This window comes from Mytilus californianus, unplaced genomic scaffold, assembly GCF_021869535.1.
Source record: "Mytilus californianus isolate M0D057914Y unplaced genomic scaffold, xbMytCali1.0.p SCAF_10, whole genome shotgun sequence".
NCBI classification, from domain to species: domain Eukaryota; kingdom Metazoa; phylum Mollusca; class Bivalvia; order Mytilida; family Mytilidae; genus Mytilus; species Mytilus californianus.
In genome coordinates this window covers 50190597-50216497 of record NW_026262582.1, presented here as the reverse complement: position 1 = coordinate 50216497, position 25901 = coordinate 50190597, and the positions used below count along the sequence as shown (strand labels likewise).

General features: G+C 30.8%; 1 protein-coding gene across 4 annotated transcripts; it reads left to right on the top strand.

Moving 5' to 3' along the window:
• On the top strand, window positions 1-25017 carry LOC127718299 (uncharacterized). 4 transcript variants are annotated; one of them, XM_052224299.1, is made up of 10 exons: window positions 1-59; window positions 6292-6359; window positions 8493-8594; window positions 11041-11334; window positions 13948-13974; window positions 15451-15552; window positions 16836-16934; window positions 19154-19231; window positions 19957-20037; window positions 24242-25017. In XM_052224299.1, the coding sequence occupies exons 3-10, from the start codon at window positions 8522-8524 to the stop codon at window positions 24262-24264; spliced, it is 777 nt and encodes a 258-aa protein (XP_052080259.1). In that variant the 5' UTR covers window positions 1-59; window positions 6292-6359; window positions 8493-8521; the 3' UTR covers window positions 24265-25017. The 4 variants fall into 4 exon arrangements, with proteins under 4 accessions (XP_052080259.1, XP_052080258.1, XP_052080260.1 ...); XM_052224298.1 differs by lacking the exon at window positions 1-59 and adding an exon at window positions 2513-2544; XM_052224300.1 differs by lacking the exon at window positions 1-59 and adding an exon at window positions 3467-3488.
• Window positions 25018-25901: the final 884 nt, after the last annotated feature.

Sequence of the window (25901 nt, the reverse complement as noted above, 5' to 3'; positions counted from 1 at the left end):
GTCATTTTAATTTGTTACTTTGACTTAGAACTATGGCATAAGTTCTTCCAACGGATATGGTAAGTACACAATGTATTGTATATCATAAACAAATGAAACATTATTGAACGTTTAAATGTTAAATGGCCATTATTTTACAAATTTCTTTTAACACTTAACATTTTATCTATCTTACAAGTTGAAAAACGAAACCAAAAAGAAAAGGGCTTTAAAAACACCAAGCTTTATTTAAATGTGAATGAAAATATTACAAATAAATTAACATGATTAAATATTTCTTAAGTATCTTAATCAGTTTACAAATTAATTTAAAATGGTAACAATATTTCTTTTGGTCAAATCGTTAATGATGCAATGGTATTCCGGAATTCTATTCGCTTTTATGACTGGTGTGTATGCTTAGATGATCATAGTTTAAGTTATAATTAATGTTAAAATCTATATATATTCGAGTAAACCTATAGGCAAAATCATTTATATTATATTTCCGAAGAAAATGCCATATTATAGATCAGTACTAAATCATATTTAGTTTTCTGAGATAATACATGTATATAACGTTCCCGTGCAATATCAATTTCTACCAAAAATATGACTGTCGAGTGATATTATTGAACATTGATTTTTCGTTAGCTTTTGCATATTTTGTGTTTTGTATGTGTTTTAAAAAACATTTTTTTATTAAAAACGAAGGACATATTTTTATAAACATTGTTGAGGGAATTTTTATTATCTTTTCAGTATTTTTGAATAAATATTGAAAGCTTATGTGTAAATTGTTCATTATTTTGCTATCCCTTTTTACATATAAAAATTTTTCTGTCTGTCTTTCAAGTTGAACACGAAATAAAAAATTACATTTAAAAAAACCCAGCATGTATTCAAAATCTAATGTGAATGAATATGTTACCAAAATTGAACATAATTCAATTCTTCTTACTTACCTTAATCAGTTTTCAGATTATTCAAAATGGTTACATTATCTCTTTTGGTCATATCGTTTATGATGCACGAATTATATTCGCAATTTTAACTGGTGTGCATGCTTAGATGATCATAGTTTTAAAAGATAATTCAGGTAAAAATTAATTTATCTGCGACTAAATCTAAAGGCAAAATAATTCATATGAAATTTCCGAAGAGATGTCATTTTATAGATCAGTACTATTGTGTTATCAAATGGGTGTTTTATATTAATCCGGTAATATTTTCAAGTACCGTCGTATTAGTTAGAGGTAAAATATATTGGCCCGAGGCTTAGACGAGGGCCAATTCAGCTGATCGAGACCCGATACGACTGTACGCAGACATAATACAGGATTATTATGAAATCTCCCATTTTATGACACCTTTATTAACCAAAGAATATTTACTAAAAGCTGACTGAGGATAAAAACGACTATAGGAAGACTCATACGGGATCAATACGAATTATTCGGGTTGATTATCATTTTAATGCATAAAATGTCGAATAACTCTGAAAAATGATAATGTACGATGAATTACTCTTTAATTCCCTGATTAGAAAACCTTTGAAGCTGTCGATTTTTACACGACTTTCAAAATTATATCACTGACGTATGTTAACAAGATGGCAACATCCAGGTAAGAACTGGCCCATGGACTGAAATGACGAAGCACGAAGTATTTGAAATCCATATTGTGCCGAGGAAAGCTTTCACAAACGGCCCTTTTTAGGGCCGACAGTAGTTTACATAAAAGAGTCGTTATTTTTTGTACCTATTAGGCATTTTTAAGTTTTTAAATTACACAAATATTCTCTGACGTAGGTGTTTTGATAAAAAAATTTGTTCTTAAAGTTAGACATGTGCAAGAGCTTCTTTAACATGTATTTTCAATGGTTCAAAGGACCCTCTGGTATAATTAAACAAATGTGACCCATGCAAATCGTTTATTGTTGACCATTCTGGATATTCATACTTTCTACCGTCAAAAATTGTATAAACCCCAAGAAAAAAAAATGGTAAAACATATTGAAAATAACAACAACTCTAACATCAAACATGTTAACTGAAATCTTGTTTTTCGCGTAACTCACACATTCAATTTCTGACACCTTTTTGAACCAAAAACCGGAAGTTAAAATCCTGTATTGAGACCAGCAAAAATTCTGTATTAACCGGTTTTTTTTGTTTTGGACCTGTATTAATGACTAGCTCTTAGACACATGAAATCGTACAAAATGGACATTTTATAATGTATTCTAAGTTATTAATTAATAATCAAACATATTTATTTTCATGAAGATAATATATTAGGTTCCAGTGCAATACCGATTTCTTTCAAAACATAACTGTCGAGGGATATTATTATTATATTTTTCATTAGCTTTTGCATATTGTGTGTTTCATTTTCGAAAACCAGTGTATGACTCGTCAATTCATTTTTAAATTCATCGCAATGATTTTTATAATTAAAAAAAATAATTCCCAACGGTTATTTTTGAAAAGAATAATTTCAATACCGATTAGGTCATTTAAATATTTTCGTTGACTATGACACTAGTTCTTCTAACCAGATATGGTAAGTATTGTCTATCATAAGTAAACGAAACATTATTAAAAACAAAGGACAAATTTTTATACAGTTTGTTGTGGGGAAACTTTTATCTTTTCAAATGAATATTGAAAGCTTAAGTGTACAATGGCTATTATTTTGCTATTTTTTTTATACATGTAAGATTTTCTGTCTGTGTTTCAAGTTGAAAACGAAACAAAAAATGACGTTTTATTAAACCCAGCTTTTATTCAAATGTGAATGAACATATTACCAAAAAAGTGAACATCATTCAATTTTTCTAACCTACCTTATTAAGTTTTCAGATTATACAAAATAGTCACATTATTCATTTGTTCGTCCTATCGTTTATGCTGCAAATTTGCTACAGGAATTCTAATCGCCATTATATTTAATGCGCATACTAAGATGATAATACTTTGAAGACCTACTGTTTTACCTTAGGTAAAAAAAATATCTTTATTAGAACTGATATAAAGGAAAAATTATTAATATTACATATCTATATCTGAAGAGAAAAAATGCCACATATAGAAAACTTCTAAAATATATTTATTTTCATAAAGATATTACATCAGGTTCTAGTGTAATATCAATTTCTACCAAGATATGACTGTCGAGGGATATTGTAGAACACTTGTTTTTCATTAGCTTTTCCATACTCTGTGGGTCTGTCTTCGAAAATAAGTTTTCAGAACAACGAATTATAAAAAGGAAGAATAAAATTTGCTTTTATAAAGAAATATAAGAACTAAAGATAACGTTGGTTCTAAATTTAAAATATTATAATTCTTAAAATGTTATTTTAAATTTATCGCAATAATCCATATAATTGAAAATAAATTTTTCCAACGGTTATTTTCGAAAAGAAACATGTAAAAACTGTTGAAGTCATTTAGATTTTTTGCATTGAAGCAGTACTATGATACTAGTTCTTCTAACCAGATATGGTAGATATTTTAAATTATAAACAAACAAACCATTATCAAAATAAAGGATGCATTTTTATATACTTTATTGAGGAAAACTGTTATCTTTTCAGTGGTTTTAAATGGATATTGAAAGCTTAAGTGTAAAATGGCCATTATTTTGCTATTTTTGTTTTAAACATATAAGATTTTTCTGTCTGTGTTTCAAGTTGAAAACGATACAAAAAATGACGTTAAATAAACCCAGCTTTTATTCAAATGTAAATGAACATATTACCAAAAAAGTTAACATCTTTAATTTTTTTTACTTACATTATTGAGTTTTCAGATTATACAAAATAGTTACATTATTTTCTTAATGGTCCTATCGTTTATGATGCAAAGATGCTACAGGAATTATATTCGCCATTATAACTAGTGCGCATACTAAGATGATCATAGTTTGAAGACATAATTTAGGTAAAACAATTTATCCTTATAATCTTTATAAGAACAAATACATATAGGCAAAATTATTGATATTACATTTCTGAAGAGAAAAATGCCATCTTATAGACAACTTCTAAAATATATTTGTTTTCATAAACACAAAATATCAGGTTCTAATGCGATATCAATTTCTACCAAAATATGACTGTCGAGGGATATTGCAGAACAGTTGTTGTTCATTACCTTTTTCATACTATGTGTTTTGTTTTTCGAAAATCAGTTTTCAGAAAAACGAAGTATAAAAAAGGTAGAGTAAAGTTGCTTGTATAAAGAAACATATGAACTATAAGATAACCTATCTTCTAAATTTAAAACATTGTAATTCTTTTTAAATGTTATTTTTAACTTCATCGCAATGATTCATATATTTGAACATAAGTTTTCCAACGGTTATATATTGAAAAGAAAAATGTAAAAACCGTTGAAGTCATTTAAATTTTTTGCGTGGACTTAGTACTATGACACTAGTTCTTCTAACAATATATGGTAAATATTTTAAATATAAACAAACAACACATTATTAAAACAAAGGACACATTTCTATATACTTTATTGAAGGAAAATTTGATCTTTTCAGTAGTATTAAATAAATATTAAAGTGTAAAATGGTCATTATTTTTCTATTATCTGAATTCATATAAGATGTGTCTACCTGACTTTCAAATTAAAAATGAAACCAAAATTTATTTTTCGAAAACCCCAGCGTTTATTTAAATGTGAATGAACAAATTACTAAAAAAAACTGACCACTTTCAATTGTTCTTACCTTAATGAGTTTTCAGATTATACAGAATGGTTACATTATTTTTTTTGGTGTCCTATTGTTTATGATGCAATGTTTCTATCGGGATTCTTTTCGCCTTTATAACTAGTGCGCATGCTTATAGAATCATAGTTTGAAGACATATTTCAGGTAACAACTTATGTTTATTCGCATAATTTTTTTGCAAAATTAGTAATATTACATTTCTGAAAGGAAAAATTGACACATTATCGATCAGTTCTGAAAGATATTTATTTTCTTAAAGATAAGATACATTGTAATACATCAGGTTTTAGTGCAATATCAATTTCTACCAAAATAGGACTGTCGAGTTTTTGCATATTATGTGTTTTATTTTCGAAAGAAAATTAGTTTTCAGAAAAACGAAATTTAAAAATAGGGAATCAAGTTGCTTTTATAAAGAATTATAAAAAAATCAGATTATCTAGTTTCTAAATATAAACTTTGAATTTCCTCAGCTTTATTTTTAAATGCATCGCAATGATCCATATAAATAAATATGGATTTTTCCAACGGGTATATTTGAAAAGAAAAGAAAAATCGATCAATTAACTTTAAATATTTGCTTTGACATAATGCTAAGACACATGTTCTTCTAACATGTCTAACGAGATATGGTAAATATTGTAAAATTTAAACACACCAAGCGTTATTTAAAACAACGGAGAAATATTTAGATCTTTTGTTGATGTAATGTTTTTTTATCTTTTCAGAAGTTTTAAATAAATATTCAAGGCTTAAGTACAAAATGGCCGTTATATTACTGTTTGTTTTATATACATGTAGAATTTTTCTGCATTCATTTAAGGTGTTGGCAAGGAACTTAAAAGAAAATGGATTCGTCAGGAAGTAACAAAAATGCTCACGACATAGCACTTAACAGAAAAAAGATCTTGAAAATGTATAGAAAAAAAATATTGAGACCGAAATGTAACGTAACAAATAACCTGTAAAGGTGAATGCAGCATCATTTACGGACTGCAAAAAATCCACATAATCAAAATTGTTAATAATATTACTAACATTCGATACCAATATGCCCAACTCATTAACTAAACACATGATTTGACATTACAGTTGATAGTAAAATAACCTGCACGTCGGAGATTCTTCTACAACTATTTTTTTATACAAATCGGTTTAAAGCTTGATATGTTGAAACTCTGTTCATGCACCTAAGCCTTACCAAAAATGTATTTTACTTTCGTTAACATAGTTGAACAAGACATTTTGTAACAAAATATCTCTTTGAGTAAGACCTTATATTTAACGATAAGAAGAAGATCTTTAAACCTTTCTATTCTTACGAATTAAAGTTTCTATCAATCCAAAAAGTTTGAAGCCTTAAAGCAAATATACTCACAATTTCAACAAAAAATAACCTAGGAATTGTAGACTAGTTTCTTGTGAACATTTGAAGCAATTTAATTGACGGAGTTTATATAATTTTTGTTGATTTTCGAAATCAAGGAACAAAAAAGAGGCCTTATCATACCTATTTCTTTTGTAAACAAACCTAGTGGAAAAAAAAAAACCTTGCTATCATTTCAGTACAGTGAATGCAGTGAAAAAGCGATGAGGAGAAGATATCAAGACAAAAGCGGAGCATTCTTTGATAGGTAAAGTGTTTGTTGACATTAAGAAGTATGATTTGTCTTTATAATTTGTGCAAAAAATAGTCAACTGCAACTTCAATTAGATCTATAAATGCAAAATTAACATAACATGCACGCACTTAAATTAATGCAAGTGTAAATACTATAATAATGCCTGGATCTTTCAGGTCTCAAGTTCTTGTATTAATAATGAAAGGGCAGATGGATGCTTTTAAAATATCCTTTTTGACCTTAAATTCCAAAGTCCGCTTGGTTGAAACTATAGTTGAAATATGTAGAAATTAATTTAACAATGCAATACTTTGCCTATTTAAACAAAATCTTCAAATTGATCGTTAAGCGTAGAAAAACAAACGAAGAATCAATGACAAATTGGAACTTGACAATTGAAAATTTGAAATCTTCACGATATTCTAGTTTAAAGATGTTAAGCTGTGTCGATATCGAGAAATAAAAATATGAAGCAGACCTTCTTGATTCGGTAGTATCCTTACTCTGAAGTTCACTTGGATATATGAGATGGAAACACTCATTGAAATGGGAATTATTGAGTGACAAAACATCCGCAATACATCTGAAAGTGAAATTTTAGAAAATTGCAGATTTTGTATTTCTTTTTTCTCTTTGAGAACGTTTTGTATGAGTTCTTCTTCATATGAGTACGAAAAAGTCGGGCAGTAGATTTGCACAATTAGTGCCAATTGGAATTCCGCCTGTCTGTTGAAATACAAACCCACAAAACACAACAAACATGATGTCATTAAAATAGACCCACAATTTGTTAAATCATATTCGGTGCATTTTTTGTTCGAATCAGTGTGGTTTTCTCACAAAATATGATAGTCAATACATTTTGTATGACATAAAACAAGAGATTTGTATCTAAGACTCCCATTTTTGTAAAAAAGTCTCTGTGTAAAGAGACAGAGACGATGTAGTAGATCTTTAAATTGAGCAAACGGAATAGTAGTAGAGCAATCAAAAGTTTTGATATTCCTGCAAAATTGCTAAGATTGAGCTTGAAGAGTATGAAGTAAATCTTTTGAATTTTCAAGGACCCGTAACTGTTGTTATTGATACCACTGATTAATCTACCTCAGAGCAATATTTCTGACAGTCATTTTTAACTGTTGATAGAATGATGGTTAGTTTATGTATCCAGTAAAATGACGTAAGATTTTTATCGTCCTTATATTTATATTGAAGGAGAAAAGGACGGATTTGTGATTTTGTAAAATTTCCTCTTTAATTTATGATGTAAGGTTAATGTGGGATACCATGGATACACAGTGTTGTTGTGAATTCTGAGTTCTTTAGTTAGACGTTCCAAAGAATGATTGTTGCATTATAAAAATGAAATATTGCTAGATGCAATGTCTGTTTGAACAACACATTTTTCGTGGAGTTACAAAAGACATCCCCAACCTCCAATTTCTTTAAGCGGTTCCAAACCTGTGTTTTGTCATTGCAGATTTTGATTGCGCTTCTGGAAAGATGACCGTAAAATCTTTGATCCATTTAGATAAATTGTCTAGTGTTGATTAATCTGGCTCGCCCTTTTCAATTTTCTTGTATTGTCCTAAATTCGACATCAACCTGACGTTTTACTTCCAGTGATTGGTCTTGTGAATTTTTGAATAATGCGGGCATTAGCTAACAACTCTCTTAGTCATTCAAATTTAACGTTGTAAAGGTCTCCAGTAATCACATGACTAATTGCCCTATATTTATATTGGGTTTTGTCATCCTTGATTGAAAAGGTATCTACACTTTTTTGTTGTTAAAAAGTATAAAATAGGCTTAGAATGATAGATGAAGGGTTATCGTTGGATCAAAGTCATTAATAAAACTGCATAACTAAAAATATGATTAACTTATTTATTTAAATTGGGTGTTGAGAATTCTTCCCTTACTGTATAGTCGGTTATAAAAGGCTACAATCACATTATATTTTCATTAACACCAATGCAAGATAAAATTGGTTACCGTAGGAAACATAGCACTCTTAGTATCATTAACCTTAAGGTTTAGTGTATATCAATAATGAAACCGATCTTTTTGGTGTGTTAATAAGTTTACACTTCCTTATAATTTGCAAAATCAATGCAAAATATATCTTAAAGATTTACATTTTAGTTGCATCTCCATCAACGATTATTTGGGAAATGAGAGTTATTTATAACATCGTATATTGCTTGTGTGTATGCCTTACTGCGGTAACAACCCAAAAGTCAGAATGTAAGTATTTTGAAAGAAAACTGCTATTATTGTTTGACCCTTGATTTGGAACAACAATAAGTACTTTGAAACTTTCATATCACAACCTTCAGAAGTATCTGTAGGTTATTCTCTTATAGTTGCTACCGGTAATTTATTTCTTGCACGGAGTGTGATACAAGTGACACGAAAACTGCGTTTATTTTTATAGGCTTATCCAGCATCATGAGCTGATACTTCGATAAATCATTGACTTTTTGTAAGGTCATTGACGACTTTCAAATTATTGTTATTACATTTTGAAGCGTACAAAAAGTTTAACAATGGCTAAAGTGCTGACGCCGGAATAAGACATATGACGTCATACTGGTATGTTCGAAAACTAGATCAATGATTCGCAAAATCTTTCATTACTCAATAGGATTGTTGACAATAAGAGAAATAGGTTTAACAACTGGTGAAAAACTCTCGCTATTTTATCTAAATAGTAATAATAAATTCCCCAAAGGCTCGATTATTCTTCTATTGAAATTTATAAATAACTCGAGTTTATATCCAGCGATATCCGATTATCACTCGTTATGTAACCAATAAATATCAATTTGAAATATATTATAATTATTTACTTTGTTTTAAGGCTTTAAAGATCTTCCATAACATGCAGAACTGGTACTTTTTGATTTAAATCTTGTCACATAAATGTAGGTGTGAGCAAAGGATTTACTCCAAACATATATGTTGTCTCAAAATATTTTATTCAAAGATGATAAAGTTTGCAAAACATCTGACTCACTACAAATTTAACTAAATGGTGTATCATGTTATGTCATGTTACAGTTGTTTTAATGTACAAAACGTCAATATCAATTAGTTCATGACATCATAGTCAAGCTGACTGTTCTAAACTGAAGTATTCAGAGTATATTACCATATTCTCTATCTGTAAAATGAAAAAGCTTTTAAAAGGATTGAACATTTTACTAATATTGCTATTTCATGCCCAAAAAATGGCTGACACAATGTATCAGACCTGCTTCTTTTTGCGTGTATTTACTAGTGTTGTCAATGGTAAACCGGTTTATCACCGAAAGAACCGAATATTAAATACCAAATACATTACCCGGTTGATCGGACTATTACTCACATTTAAGCATGATCATTGTGGCACTTAATGAGATCAATACATTTCATCCCAATCATTTCCATTACCAAAAATACTTTTTAACTATATGCTGATTTCACATGTCATTTAAACTTGTTATGGGCTAACTGGGTCCCTGTATATTTGAACTGATTAAGTAATTGTGACTGTTTGACATTTTTCAAACACCGCGGTCTTTATTCTTATGTACATTATTTGATCCTGCATAAAAAATATATCAATGTAATCCTTTAAAACAGTTTTTGAAGCAGTCAGGAACCTGTTGTTCAGTGTTTATCGTTTGTTGATGTAGTTCATAAGTGTTTCTCGTTTCTCGTTTTTTATATTGATTAGACCGTTGGTTTCCCTGATTGAATTGTTTTATACATGTCATTTTGGGGTTTTGCTTGCTGTTCGGTGTGAGCTAAGGCTCTGTGTTCAAGGCCGTCCTTTGACGTATAATTGTTCACATTGTGAATTGGATGGAGAGTTGTTTCATTGGCACGCATACCAAATCTTCTTATTTCTTTATAAGGAAGTTATCCCCATTATAACATTCATCCCTTAGCGAAGCATACTGACGTATATTTTATGCTCAACAAACGCACAAATGACGTCAAATAACGTCACATAAAACCAAACACTTTGACGCAAAGATAACGATTGAAATCAAGTGTATTATTCATTACATGTTTGAATTAACTAGCAATGATTACATTTAAATGTTACCTAAATCAATTAACACGAAGACACTTTGTTGAGTATCAGCTTGGAACAAAATGTGCAGTAAACAAATCTGTAAAGGTGTGCAAAAAATACATTGAACAGTTGTTTTGCTGTTAATATTTTACCTTTTAGTTGTTTATTTAATTTTAATTTATATTGAGTGAATGTCAGCTACTGAATAAGACTTATCACCGGGTTGGAACTTGCATGAGCAACACGACGGGTGCCACATGTGGAGCAGGATTTGCTTACCCTTCCGAAGCACCTGAGATCACTCCCATTTTTTTGGTGGGGTTCGTATTGCTCAGTCTTTGGTGTTCTATGTTGTGTTTGTCTTTTTCTATTTTAGCCCTGGCGTTGTCAGTTTATTTTCGACTTATGAGTTAGGATGTCCCCTTGGTATCTTTCGTCTCTTTTATTCTCTAAAAGCTAAGCACAGCTTAACAGAGAAACATATGATGCAATAAAAATGAAATTTTATGGTTTATGTCACTCGCCTTAGAACTTTGGTTACAAAACAAAATAAGAAGTTAATCTAAATTTTGTTCAAATGAACGGTAAATCAAACACAATTAACACACATGTGAAATGTATTTTTAGGTGATGATTTAAACATAAAATGTTCATATAGGAATGGAATATTGACCATTGATTGTAACGTTGGCAATAAGGAACTAGTGTATTTCCGTAAAAACGATGCATATAAAGGACACTGTTTACTGTATCCCAATGTTACCTGTTATTCAAATGTGAATGACGTTTTCTTCAACCAGTCTACTCATAGAGTTTATTACAAAGTCGAAAAGTCGTCACCACAAAGTATAAACGGATATTATACTTGTTCTACTGGGATTGCAAAGAATGACCAAAGATCAGGAGTTTATGTTGCTCTCTGTATGTATGAATTAGAAATTCAAAGTATTTTTAATTTATCTATGATATTTTTACAGGTGTTGTCGTTATATATCTTCAACAAATCTGTAAGACTCAGATCGACGTCCGGACTCTAATCGACGTCCGTTCCTCAAATCGACGTCCGGTCTCTAATCGATGTCCCTTCCAAAAATCGACTTCTAAATCTGACGTCATAAGGAAATAAGATTTTCAATCGACGGCTAATTCTAAGCACCTCTAATCGACGTCTGTTTTGTTGTTCTTAAATCGACGTTCAATAAAAGGCTTTTCATATCGACGCCCTTTTTATGAAATTGCCACAATGACATTACAATTTTATTTGTTAAAAATATAAGATTTTTGATCTTTCAGATTTCAAATGATACTACTTTTAAACAACTGACTGTACTTCAAATGACTATCGTTTGAGAATGTATATTGTTCCCTAGATGACTTTTAAATATCTTTGTCGTTGGGTTGTTTTCTCATAGTCGTATGTCCACATGTCATTTATTTACAAGAATATGAAAACAATACGACAACATAGATCGAGTTGATAAATTTCTTTCACCAAAATATTAATATGCATGTATATGTTATATGATGTTGAATTTTGTTTTGTTGTCATTTACTGATGATGGTTCTTTTATCTTTATTTAGTTGATTATTTGGGTCGGGAAGCGTTCTACGTTATTGTTCGCTGATAGGAGGTTCCGATCGACCGGATGTCGTATTGGTCATGTTGATAGTACACGACGTCACATTAGACGTCATTTTTGTGGGGGGTAAAAATATTGGACACTGATGTGAGCATTTTTACTTTATATTGGGCTTCGATTTGAGGAACGGACGTCAATTAGAGACCAGACGTCGAAATGAGTCAAACAAATATATTTATGTACAATATGAAATTGTAGTTGCTTTATTTGTTTAGAAAGCATTGATTTCTTTGTTCCGTCTTTGTTTTTTTTTTTGTGTTAAGAACTAACATCATGTAACAAACAAACTATGCCAACAATATATTAATCATACTTTTTATCAAAAATAGTTAACAGAAAAGGAGAAAAACGATAATAATTAATACCTAGGTAGTTTTGCGACACACAAATTATTGACAGGCAGACCCGCATATTCTATTCAAATTTTTTCCATAACTTATACTTGTCATATAACCCTTGAGTTTTTGTAAAAATATAAAATGAAAACAAATTCTTTTGTTTAATAAACAATATAGACTGTAACAACAAAGTATAACAATAATACCAAAATTCAAGATAAAATCAAAAAGGGGAAGTCCATAAAACTGTGGAAATCAACAGAACGAGTACAAGCTATACTGAAAGTAACATGGTAACAGCAAAAGTTCATGATATAATGCACATAAACTAGTTTTTATTATAAGACAGTTCATTAACACGTGGTCAAGTTTCAGTGTGTGTATGTGAATATAAAATTAAATAACGAAAGAATTAAAAAAAAAAAAAAAAACAAAAAAAAAAAAAAACCCGCTAGTTTCTAGAATTGGCAACAACAAAAAAATAATGAAACAAAGGCATAGTGTTACAACCACTGATGTTTTTTTTCCTGACAGGTGCATGCATACTTAATGAGATTGGAATTTGACAAGACGAATAAACTTATTTTATATATCAAGTCTCACCCTTTTGTTCATTTTAGAAATGGCACAGATAATACTCGTTTTACACATAAGAGGCAACAATAACCGATATTCAAAACTGCCCTAATTATGACTGTTTTTGTCTCTTAAAGAAGTGAATTCAGCTTGTATGACACTATATTTTCAGTTTTGTGAAGTTCCCGTACGGAGGTTGTACATCATTTTATCTTATTTTTATAACATTTTGTTTGATTAAAATCATATATTCAACAATTTTGCCTCTGTGCCTACAATAGCCTTTCCAACTTCTTGATGAATATGTTTTTCTCTTGCTAGCGGTATGTTGTACTCAACATGGAGTCGTTTGTTGAAGAATCTTGAATTTCATTTTTGCTTTGTTGACATGGTAAACTATCTTCAAAGTATATTACCTTTATTTTAATTAAACCTAACAGTTAAAAATTCAGAATAATCATACTAAATATTTGCGGAAACTGTCATACTCCAACGATTGGAATTACAATTACACTTACAGGTAGAATTTAAATATTGGGTCATCTCAAAGTGTAAATATAAAACGTCGTTCCAAAACAGTATATCTCCTATGATGTTTTTTTTATAGTTGAACAACGGTTTTTTGTTAAAAAAATATATGTAGTAATGTATCGCTGTTGTTGCTTTTTATATTTTGAGATGACCCCTATTTTTCTTCAACTGTAATCGTAAATCTAAGCGTAATCCTAGATAAAGACCTGTTTCCGCAAATGTCCACTATCAGATTTTTCTGTGAATAGCTTATGCACTCAAACTTCTCAGCTATTATGTACTGTTATGTAAAATGTAAAATATAACTTTTGTGTAAATCTCATACTATTTCTCATGTAAGAGTTTGCTCTGAGTGTAAAATATCAAAATTGAAAATCTTTAAAATATCATAAATCGGCCAACATGAATTGGCTTTATACTTTATACTCCTAATACTTTTATGATTTCAGATGGAACACTACCACATGACCACTTTGGTAAGTTTCTAAAATATACAGCATGTTCACATGCATAGGCCAAAGTAATAATATAGTTAAAAATGGAAGTGGAAAATTCTTATCATCTTGACAGGTTTGATCCTTCTGGTTGGAATATCATTTTTTGATAATCAATGCGTCGGTCGAATGTTTCTCACTGGTCAAAATTTAAGTATGACGTCACATTTTCTGTTCGTTTCCTTGTTTTTTTATTATGACATCACGAAGCACAATGTGCTTCATAATCATAAATTAGGACGTGAAAATTTACTTACTGTTATAACTTACTAAACATATAAAATAATAAGACGACTAACAGAGGCGTCAATCGGTCTAAGAGGCTGAGAAATTTTGGTATTATTGTTATAATTGTTCCGATTCTATTATTACAAAACATCAAGGCTGCCTAGATCTACCATTGATCAATTGTTCATTTTTTTCATGTGTTTAACGTGCATAAAAAAACGAGTTTAATCATGTCTTTAAATTTTAAAGTTTAAAGAATATGAAAGTATTGCATGATTGCCAAAGAGACAAGAATAAAAAAAGGAAAAAGATAAAAATAAAGATAGGCAACCGTACGGACTTTAATAATGAGCAAAACTCACACCACGTAGTTAGCAATACAAGGCCCGGACATGAAAATGTGAAACAATTCAAAAGAGAAAACCAACGGACTGATAAATGCTCAAAAACAATAAAAAGAAAACATATTTTGCTGAAAAAAAATTCACATAACATGCATAAGACACTAGTATTTGAGCAAGATTAAAAAAAAATATAGTTATGATATGCTACAATTAAAGATGATTTCAAAACGTTCAAAATACATTTGATGACGATTTAGGGTCATATAATCTGATTGTCTTTTTTAAAAGTTTCATTTTTAGAATCATCATTGTGTGCTTTGTTTTCAGTGACAATTGATATATATTATGTTCAAAAAAATGAAAACAACATGTTATTAATTTCATGCTTCCGAAGCGCTTTTCTGGATTTACCTTCATAAGGAACGCTAAAAGCCGAAAATTTGAAAGCCGAGGATGTATAAGAACCAACACAGTTAAAGAGCTATATAACCAAAATGTACCTAAAATATAGCTAAATCCATCTAAGGTGAACTTTGCCTTAATATGCACTCCAAATATTTGTTTTTTTAAACATTTTAGCTCAAGGTTTTTTTCTAATTAAAGCAATTCCAAGAATCGCACTAAACGCCATAAAGCTATTACTCATTTAAGCGACTGTAGACTTTTTTCTGTTACCCTAATACCAAACGAAATTAGTGTTAAAATTTCAACATTGCTTTCAACAAATTCAAAATCTTCATTGGTTCCATAGACTTAAGTGTCGAATTAAAAGAAAAATTAAAACACCACGGAACCATGTATGCACGACATTTTCCCCCTACATTATGTTAGCAACAGAAATAAATTTATGTCATTGTAATACAAGTTTGTATATTTCTCTTTACAGCGAAAAACACCAACCTTAATGTTCTAGCTTACATTATTTTGTTTGGAGTAGTTATATTTATAGTCGTAGCGATTGGTGTTTGTGTTAAATTCTACTGGGAAGGTAAATTAATGTTCAGTGAACATATTTAAAGCGTACATGTATATAAAACTATTTAAAAAGATAAAGCCCATGTTATTTTATTGTGCCCATTATACGACGATCTTAGGAAAACATTTGTGATGAAGCGAAACATTTTAATAGTAAAAATTTATGTCTTTCGATGATAAACAAAAATATGTGTTTTTATTCACAGATACTGATTTAATTTCAAGCTATGCCTAAGCCTGTTATCTTATTTCAAATACACGTAGAAATGGTTTATATTGTAAATGATGTAAGGATAACATGTTTTACTAGTTTATGAATTTTCCATAATCTTTATTGTCTCTTATAATACTGTACAGAATGACTCTCTATTTTATATCGATATCTTGCACGTAATGTAATCTGGTTATATATTTTATTGAGGGATGAGACTTAAATAAAATATTGAATTGAATTGCATATATACTGAATTATCATGCATAGGTACGTATGTGGTTTTTATTTGGCATTGGAGTTAGCAGTAATAAATCCCAAACTTTCTTTTAACTCTCATTATTCCGTATGTTTCTAATCCTCATGACTATTTAATTTAGATTCGGTGCTTTTAAATCACATGTCTTAAACTATGAACAGTAGTTCCGTGTATTAATGAAGAAAACAATTAAGCCCTATTAAAAAAATCAGAAATGAAGATAACAAGTAATTTTAAGTTATAAATAGATTTCAAACACATATTTGTCCCAATTTTTTCAATAGTCGGCATGAATATCCAGTCCTTTACTTGTTTCATTTTATAAACTTAGAAGGCATCTCATAACGCTTGAACTAATATTAGCCAGCTTAAAACTTCTTTTTATGACAATAATTACAATATCAACTTTTAACGTAATTAGCTAAATCCGACAACTAATATTCTACAGACAAGATGATAGAATTCAGACAGGTTGTTTAATCTTAGATTAGATAATTTATTAGCAGCAGTTGAAGTATTTCACTCTTCATTTAGATACTTGTTTTAGCAAGGTAGGGAAGGAGTAACACTAAGCAACTGTTGATAACTTATTAAAAAAATCATATTCGGAGAAGACATTTTTAAACATGGTTTCTTCTGCATTGGTTACCTCGTTGCTATTCATTGAATCAATCTAGTCTATCAGTAATTCAGAAAGCAGTTAATAAATCTCTTGCATTTATATAGCAATTATATATAATTAATCAGGTGATTTAATGAATTTAAAAGAATTTTAAATTTGTAAGTCTTAATTTCAGATGATAATATGAATTACTATAAATTTCAGGGTGCAGAAACATTACGAATTTTACCATTAGCCTACATCATGTTAATTTTTATCGTTTACAACTGCCTTTTAAACAAACCAATCTAATAATATTTAAAGGTAAGTACCTGTTTTTGTATGTCTTAAAATCGCACCAATATAAATTGTGTGTCTTTACCAAAAAGGATTAAAGAGCGTGACATCACAAATAAAAATTATATGGAAACAGACCAACTCAGACTATTTATACCATGCGTTGGTCGTTGTTCTTCGTCTCTGTTTTTATCTCTTATATTTGGAGAAGTCCGGTGTTTTTAATTTTTAAAGTCAATCATACATCAGTATTTATTTAATAATGTGTATGCGTACGAAGGACTTTTCTGGATTTAACTTCAGCAGGAACATTTGTAGCAAAAATTACAAAGCCAAGGACGCATAAGTATCGAAGTGAAGAGATTTATAACCAAAAAACAGACCAAAAATAGTATAAATCTTTTATGTAAACGAATAATGCAACATTTTGTAATTGTTTAATAGAGATGATTTCAGCTTCACAATTCTGAACTTTTCATTCTAAGTAGCAACATTCCAGCAGCGCCCGCATACGGACTATCTCCAGGGCTTGTATTACCTATCATGATTTCCTTGATAGATGGTTGCTGCTCACAAGGAAGCTATAAAACCAAGAGTTCCAAGTGGTGAAGTTGAAACCATCCCTTCGTTAGTTTTACGGACGCCATCAACAGTTGGTTGGCCGTTATGGAATATCCGTTTCACAAATGATAGCGGATATGTTCCTAATGTCGTTTCTACAATCCCATCCCCTTTTCCCGAATGTAACCTAACTGTTTGACTTATTATAGGGTTTGTACTAACATGATCTGCACGACGGGTGCCACATGTGGAGCAGGATCTGCCACCATTCCGGAGCACCTGAGATCATCCGCAGTTTTAAGTGGGGTTCGTGTTGTTCAGTCTTTAGTTTTCTATGCTGTGTTTTGTGTACTATTGTTTGTCTATTGGTCTTTTTCTTTTTTAGCCATGGCGTTGTCAGTTTATTTTCGCCTTATGATATAGATATAAGAAGATGTGGTATGAGTGCCAATGAGACAACTCTCCATCCAAGTCACAATTTATAAAAGTAAACCATTATAGGTCAAAGTACGGTCTTCAACACGGAGCCTTGGCTCACACCGAACTGCAAGCTATAAAGGGCCCCAAAAAAGTACTAGACTAAGTGTAAAACCATTCAAACGATAACCAACGGTCTAATCTATATAAAAAACGAGAAACGAGAAACACTTATGAACCACCTCAACAAACGACCACTACTGAACATCAGATTCCTGACTAAGGACAGGTGCAAACAATTGCAGCGGGTTTAAACGTTTTAATGGTACCAAACCTTTACCCTTATCTGAAACAATAGTGTAACATCACAACATAGAAAGAGTTTGAATGTATCTCTGGTATATTTTGCCTCTCTTTTTCAAAATACTACTGTTTTTTCTACCAATATGCATATATTGCCTAAGACGTAATTGTCACACTTATTTTGATGTTATAGGTTTTTAATTCACTTCAACTCCGTATTTAATTTGGTTGCACCAGTATTCAGCACATTGTTGTTAACGTGAAACATTATTGATACATTAAAGATTCAAAAACTCATCTTTCTGTTGTTACATATGAACATGTTTATGTTGACTTGAATCGCCAATAGTTTTTTTCTGTATATTTGGTGCTTTTAAAATATTGAATTGTTAGAAATACTAATGCATTTATACACCGGGCGTTTATTGGTTTAACCGTATGTGATACAAATATAAGAAATATCTAGTTTTCAATGAAAATACTTTATAAATATCATTGATTAGTTTATTTTTTTTACGAATGTACTGATCATTATGTTGTGTATTGTGTTTTGTTGTTTGCCTGTTTTTCTTTTTCTTTTATATCCAATGCGTTGTCAGTATATTTCGACTTATGAGTTTGAATGTAGCTGTCGCCTCTCTCTTGAATACTCGAAACACTTACAATGTTCCCCCCAAACGGCGTATATTACTTAGGCCGTTTTTGTTAGAAATATTTGGAATTTAAGATGTTCAATGCTTTCAAGACATATTTATTTCAGTGTTTAAAAAAAATGGGTCCCATTCTTAGACTAAAATTATCTGAAGCCATTTATAGCAAATAAAGGTTCGTGATCGGTGTAATGTGCTAACGTTATTTGGAAAGAGATGTTAATTGAATGTTATTTCAGGCACACTTGTATGAAAGTTTGACGATATTGGGTTATTCGATGACGTTTTAATTAGTGTATTTTGTTATATTTGCAGTTGTGATGATTATATCCTGCTTTGTATGCAAAGTTTTAACGTTTATTTTTCTACAATACCTTATTGACAACACGACAGGTATCTTTTTTTTAATATCAACAAACTTATTTTAAAGAAAACAAGTGCTAATCAAGCTGTATAAATAGAATAGAAATTGCTTTGTTTATTTGCTTCGTCATTTCCAAACAAAAATATTCAGTATTGCATACATGTAGCCAATATCTATGCATTAACTTTCTGTACAATATTCCAAATATCAGTACATTTATCACTTATTAATGTCATCTGATATTGTATATTGACAGACTTAGAATGACCGAATTGTCGCACAATATTACAGTATTTTATGAAAATACAAAGGTACCGTACATGTTAATATCAAACATTTGTATAATGATGCACATATAACTACATAAAACCATATGTATAATGATACAAATATAACAAAAGTTAAACCATATGTATAATGATACGAATATAGTTATCATATGTTTCCCAAAGTACCCAGAGTTTTGAAGAGTTATATAAAGAATGATACTTTAATAAAAAAGTAATTATAGGAAAAATACGAGGGTTACTAAACCATTATTATCAGTCATTTTGACATCAGCAAAATTACACAAAAGACATTCAGAAGTCACACATTTAAAGTGAGAATGAAATCCGTTTTCATGTACATTTAAATAAGAAAACCTGTTATGATATATGCTGAAAATATTATTGTTAGAGCTTCAATTGTTGTTGATTCAAAAATTTGAAACCGCAACTCCCAAAATTAGAGGCTTTTCATTTATCTTTTGCAGCCCTTAGTTTTATCTGTTTATTACTGGGGAACATTTTCGGCATACTAGACATCTTGATATTGGTATCAAAGAAAAAAAGAGGTATTTCAGTAGTTGTTAGTCTTATATGAATTTCCTTTCTTTTAAATTTATATATATTTTAAATGAAATATGCTTATAAATAAAAACAGTTGATCAGCAAGGAACACAACACACTATGAACTGTGAACTTATCTTAGTAAAAACCGATGAGTAATCGCATGACTCGACTTATACAAGTTTCGTGTATATTGATATAGCCGAGTTGGATGAGTTGTCGAAGGTGCTTAACACCGTGCAGGCAATATTACAACCAGGTCATGAACGCATGGGTTTTAAATCCTGTGGAGGAAAGATGTAAAGTATATGTAAAAAGAGATGTTGACCCTACATACATTTACACCTATGTTATCCCATAATGACAGGATGTTAAAGGGTTGTCAAATATTTAGATGTATAAGATAAAAACAAATGACCTGACTACAAAGTTAAAATACACATGCCTGAGGAAACAGCTGATTTGCAAAGTAGTCCATCTACATGCCAAACTATGCCATACTCTCTCTGAAATTTATCAAAACAATGTTAGATATGCAAATCCGTGGCAGCTTGTCTTCCCTCAGCGGGATTGTGACCCATATCAATGTAATACACTGGCAGCACCACCTGTACATTACCAACGACGACAAAATAAGATATATAACAATATATGTTTCTGTTGGTCAAATATCTATTATTGATTTTCCTCGGAAGAGCGCATCTTCGTTTGTATCATTGTACGAATGTACATTATAAACATAACGTCTAGATATAAGTCAACGATCTTTCTTTCGACATTGTAACCGATAAATAAATTATATTTACGACCAAAAAAGGTACAAAACAACACCAATATTAAAAGAATGAAACAGTAAATGTAAGTATTAATGCATATTTCGGGTAACAGATATCCTTCATCAGTATGATTATGATGATGTAAAATGAATTTAATCAAATTTGAATATATTCTGATTTAACTAAAATAATCTATAACGTAAAACAAATTAAAAACCAAACCACTCTTGTATATTTCTAAATTTTCAAAGTTGAAGCAGATTAGATATTTATAACAAAGACTAATCCCAAAAAGAATAGTAATTTGCGATATGAACTGGCATTATGCTTAAATCAGACCTGAAAGAGGTTAAGTTATTGCAACACAGACTACTGCGTAGATATACATCTCAAATAAGTATCAATGTGTGATTTGAACTGGTATAATTCTAACATTTCAAAGTCAATGAAGATTACGTAATTACAATAGAGAAAACAAATGTATTTATACATCCCAAATGAATAGCACTGTACGATTTGAACTGGTATATTTCTAAAAGTTGAAAGTTGACGAAGGTTAAACAATTACAATAGAGGCTACGTAGTTAAACATCCCAGATAAATAGCACTGCGCGATTTCAACTAAACCTTTCATTGATCCCATTTGGTATCAACGTCTTTTTTTATAATATGTATAGATAATAATAATATAAATAATAATAGATAAATACTTTATTTAAAGAGGGTAAAATCAGTTAGTACAATACTAATCTCCCCTGATGCCCTCTGAATAACTCAAAATATAATAATTTAATATATATATATATATATACATAATTCGTCTAAACAACAGCCCAACAATGTTAGATCTGTAAATTTGCGGAAGCAAAATTTTTGTTCTTCCCTGGCCGGTATTCGAACTCATGCTACTGAGAAATCGTGGCACCAAATCGCCTTGCACTATGCCTGACGCGCTAGACCACTCGACCACCTAGGCTCTATAATAATAAAGCTTTCGGTGGCCGCGTGTTACCTTTCCTCATCAGTTTTTATCTAGCGTCGTAACACAGTACATGATATATAAGGCATGAAGATGGAATTGTTACAGATCAGCTGAATTATCTATTGCAAAGGATCCTACAAATTAATGTAAGATGCAGTCACCCGGCCACCGAAAGCTTTATTATTATAGAGCCTAGGTGGTCGAGTGGTCTAGCGCGTCGGGTATAGTGCAAGGCGATTTGGTGCCACGATATCTCAGTAGAGTTCGAATCATTGCCAGGAAAGAACAAAAAATTTGCCTCCGCAAATTTACAGATCTAACATTGTTGGGCTGTTGTTTAGACGAATTATATATACAGAATGTATTTTCAGCCTTGTATACGTTACCACGGGGTAGTGTGACGTTACGTTATCGTTGTGCATAAATTGCGTACTTCATTTACGCATTTAGCTTTGCTTTGAATGTCTTAAAAAAACGCTTCTCCAGAACTTTTCTGTATTCCTTTCACATCACGACGACATCTGTAGAATGGGAAAAAATCTTGTCCAGCGCTCTAGACCACTTAGCCAACTAGACTGAACTAAACATTCAGCTTTCGGTGTCCCAGTGTTACCTTTCCTCGTCATGTGGTCGAGTGGTCTAGAGCGCTGCACACAGTGTAGGCGGTCTTTTCTCGATATCCCAATAGCATGAGTTCAAATCCCGACGAGGGAAGAATTAGAATTTGGTTCTGCAAATTTGCACATTTAACATTGTTGTGCTGATATATAGAGTAATTATGAATATAAAATGTGTTTTCAGTCGTGTATCACCTTCACTGGTGATCCAATGGATGGATCTGTCGGAGAGTTGTAACTTGTTTAGACGTACTCATCAAATAATTTTTTCTGTGACTGCATCTTACGATCCTTCACGACATATAATTAAGCTAATCTGCAATCAATTCCATCTTAATGCCTAATACATCATGTACTGTGTTACAACTCTAGATTGTACTGACGAGTAAAGATAATACTAAGCCACCTAAAGCTGATTTTTTTAGTTCAGTCTAAGAGGCCGAGTGGTCTAGAGTGCAGGACACAGTGCAGGCGATGTTGTCTCGATATCCCAATAGCATGAGTTCGAATCCGTGCGAGGGAAGAACTAAAATTTGCTTTTGCAAAATTGCAGATTTAACATTGTTGTGCTGATATTTAGAGTTATTATGAATATAATATGTGTTTTCAGCAGTGTATCACCTTCACTGGTGATCCAATGGATGAATCTGTCGTAGATTTGTCACTTGTTTAGACGTACTTATCAAATAACTATTTCTGTGACTACAACTTACGATCCTTCACGACAGATAATTTAGCTAATCTGCAATCAATTCCATCTTCATGCCTGATATATCATACTGTGTACTGTGTTTCAACTCTAGATTTTACTGACGATGAAAGGTAATGCTGAGCTACCGAAAGCTTAATTTTTTAGTTCAGTCTAGATGATCGAGTGGTCTAGAGCGCTGGACACAGTGCAGGCGATGTTGTCTCGATATCCCAATAGCAAGAGTTCGAATCCCGTCGAGGAAAGAACTACAATTTGCTTCTGCAAATTTTTCAGATTTAACATTGTTGTGCTGATATTTAGAGTAATTATGAATATAATAAATGTATAAGAGTATTAGGAAAAACAACCAACCAGATAATTTGATACATATCGGACAGTCCCACGACTGTACAGCATACACATATCTATATTTATACTGCACTCGTTCTATTTGAGCAGTCAAAATGCGTTGACTGTATATTTCTATGTCATATACAGTCACTGACCCGATATCACTTTTCCTCATGAATATTTAAATAGTACAGCCGAAACTATATTTAATTATTCATGACGACCTCTTCAACCTGTCCTTGTTTCCAATGTATACAACGAAGCGTGGAACGACTCATACTTATTTCTTTTACAATTGTTGAAAAAACATATTCCCCTTGTTAATATTTTTTTGTTTAATCCTATCAATCATTATGTTGTATGCTTATTGTTAATATTTTAGTCCATACTCAAACGAATTCGTTCACCATCGATTGGTTTGAGACCGTTTCAACAGGTAACATTTCATTGTGTTGAATATTTCTCCGCCAGATATGAGGCCTTTTTAAAGGGGGATTTTCCCCAATATTTAAATCAAATAAATAACAATAACACAATAAACAACAATTGAAAATGTTTTTTTCTAGATTGCAATATAAAGACAATAATAGTGTATTGACTTGACAGAGCCTCGCATTTCCCCGTTTCTAAGCCTCATCCTTATATCGTTGATATGTCAAGTCAATAGACTATTATTGTCTATTTATTTTTCTAATTGATAAAAATGTGTTTGCATGTAAAAAATACTTTGTAAACTGTATTAAGACTATTAATCCCGATCTGATAAACCTTTTTTTTTATTTCAACATACAGCTTCAAGGGAGACTCTCGTTTAAAAGAGATTTTTCGCAGGATTCCCGACAACAGTTCAGAACAAGAAGAAAGAAGCGGTCTGGATCGTGTTCATTCATATCATTGTTTATCTCCTCGGCATAATTCAGTGTGACGCTGACACCATTAAAGAAAATCTGCCTATTCCATATGATGCATCATACTCAGGTTTCTAGTATGAAGTTACCACCACTCCGATTGGATGGAATTCCTCAAACTCAAAGCTCAATACAATGACAATAAGTCATTTACCATATATCATTCATTGATAAATCTTCATACTTTCCACGAGAATCGACTTCGAGGTTTGACGAAACACTAAAATATAATGAATATCCTTGTGATAATAAGTTTGAGATAGGTACATATTTATGAGAATTCGGTGGCATGATAGTTATCGAAAAGTGATTTACGTGCATTTGTCACTATTTGGTGGTAATAAGTTTCAACATAAACAAAATGTCTTGAAACTGAGCAATAGCTTTCCAAAAGTCACAGTATTAATAATCGAATAAAGTATTTATATGACTGTGCAAAAAATTTCTTTTGATTTTTGTTTTGTGCAAATACACATAAACAATAAACCAGTTTGGATCATACTAAAACCAGTTGAATATTTGAAATCATCGTTTACAGAATAAATGTAGAAATCTCTTCATTTTAAACTAGAAAATGTGTATAAATGTATACATCTCACAAACAAACATTGAATTTATGACTATAAAAATAATAATAAAAAAAAAAAAATATATATATATTGGCTTCCTGTTAAATTGCGTCTTTTTGTTCAGCCATTCATTTTAATATTTTTAGTTTTGTATCAAAGTAACACGCATAACGTCACAGTACCCAAATTGCACCTATTTAGTAAAAATAACAGCGAAAATCTTGCACGTTTTCTAAGGGAATAAACAATTTGTTTGTTTTATTATTTTACATTATGCACGTCTTTCAAATAGGTAAATGTATTTAAATATTCACAAAACGTTCACAGTGAAGTATTTATTCACTGGAAAAGGTAAAATCTAACAGTTACGGAAATCTCACCATGCGACGTCCACAAAAAGTCACCTTTTTAAAAATGAGCAAATAAAATATGTTACGAGCATTTATTTCTTAAAAAATGAATAGTAAGGATGGACTAATGTCAAATTGTTGAAAATATTCGAAGAAATAAAACAAAACATCTGTTATTTAATTTTTAAGGGTGTGAAATTAAGCATGGATGCAATGTGGGTACTCCTCATTACAGAATCATGGATCATTTGGAGGTCGGTTCAACCCATTTTTTATGATCAAATATGGATTCAAAATTAAATTGGTGGAACTATATAAATAGGGATACGTCTACAAAATAAACACAAAATAGAAACTTTTGTATGGATCATAAATAAACGTAGTTGAAAAAACCATCAAAATAGGTGCAATTTGGATTCCCTCACGTTATCATTAAAAAGAGGTTATCTAATTTATGCTTTTCCTTCCAATATTTTTTTGCATATCAAATTCTTAATCGGGCGGATAATATAAATTATTTCGTTTGCTACTGACCCAATCCCTTATGGATTTTACTAACCCTCTAAATGGATCCGTAGGGAGTCATTAGTGAAATGTATGACGAATTTATCGCATTCGGGGCTTT

Excerpts from the sequence above, each read along its gene's own strand:
- LOC127718299 (XM_052224299.1), top strand. The coding sequence starts at position 8,522 with ATGAGAGTTATTTATAACATCGTATATTGCTTGTGTGTATGCCTTACT. Across the intron at positions 8,595-11,040 it reads AACAACCCAAAAGTCAGAAT|GTGATGATTTAAACATAAAA; the intron begins GTAAGTATTTTG and ends ATGTATTTTTAG. Across the intron at positions 20,038-24,241 it reads GGTATCAAAGAAAAAAAGAG|CTTCAAGGGAGACTCTCGTT; the intron begins GTATTTCAGTAG and ends TTCAACATACAG.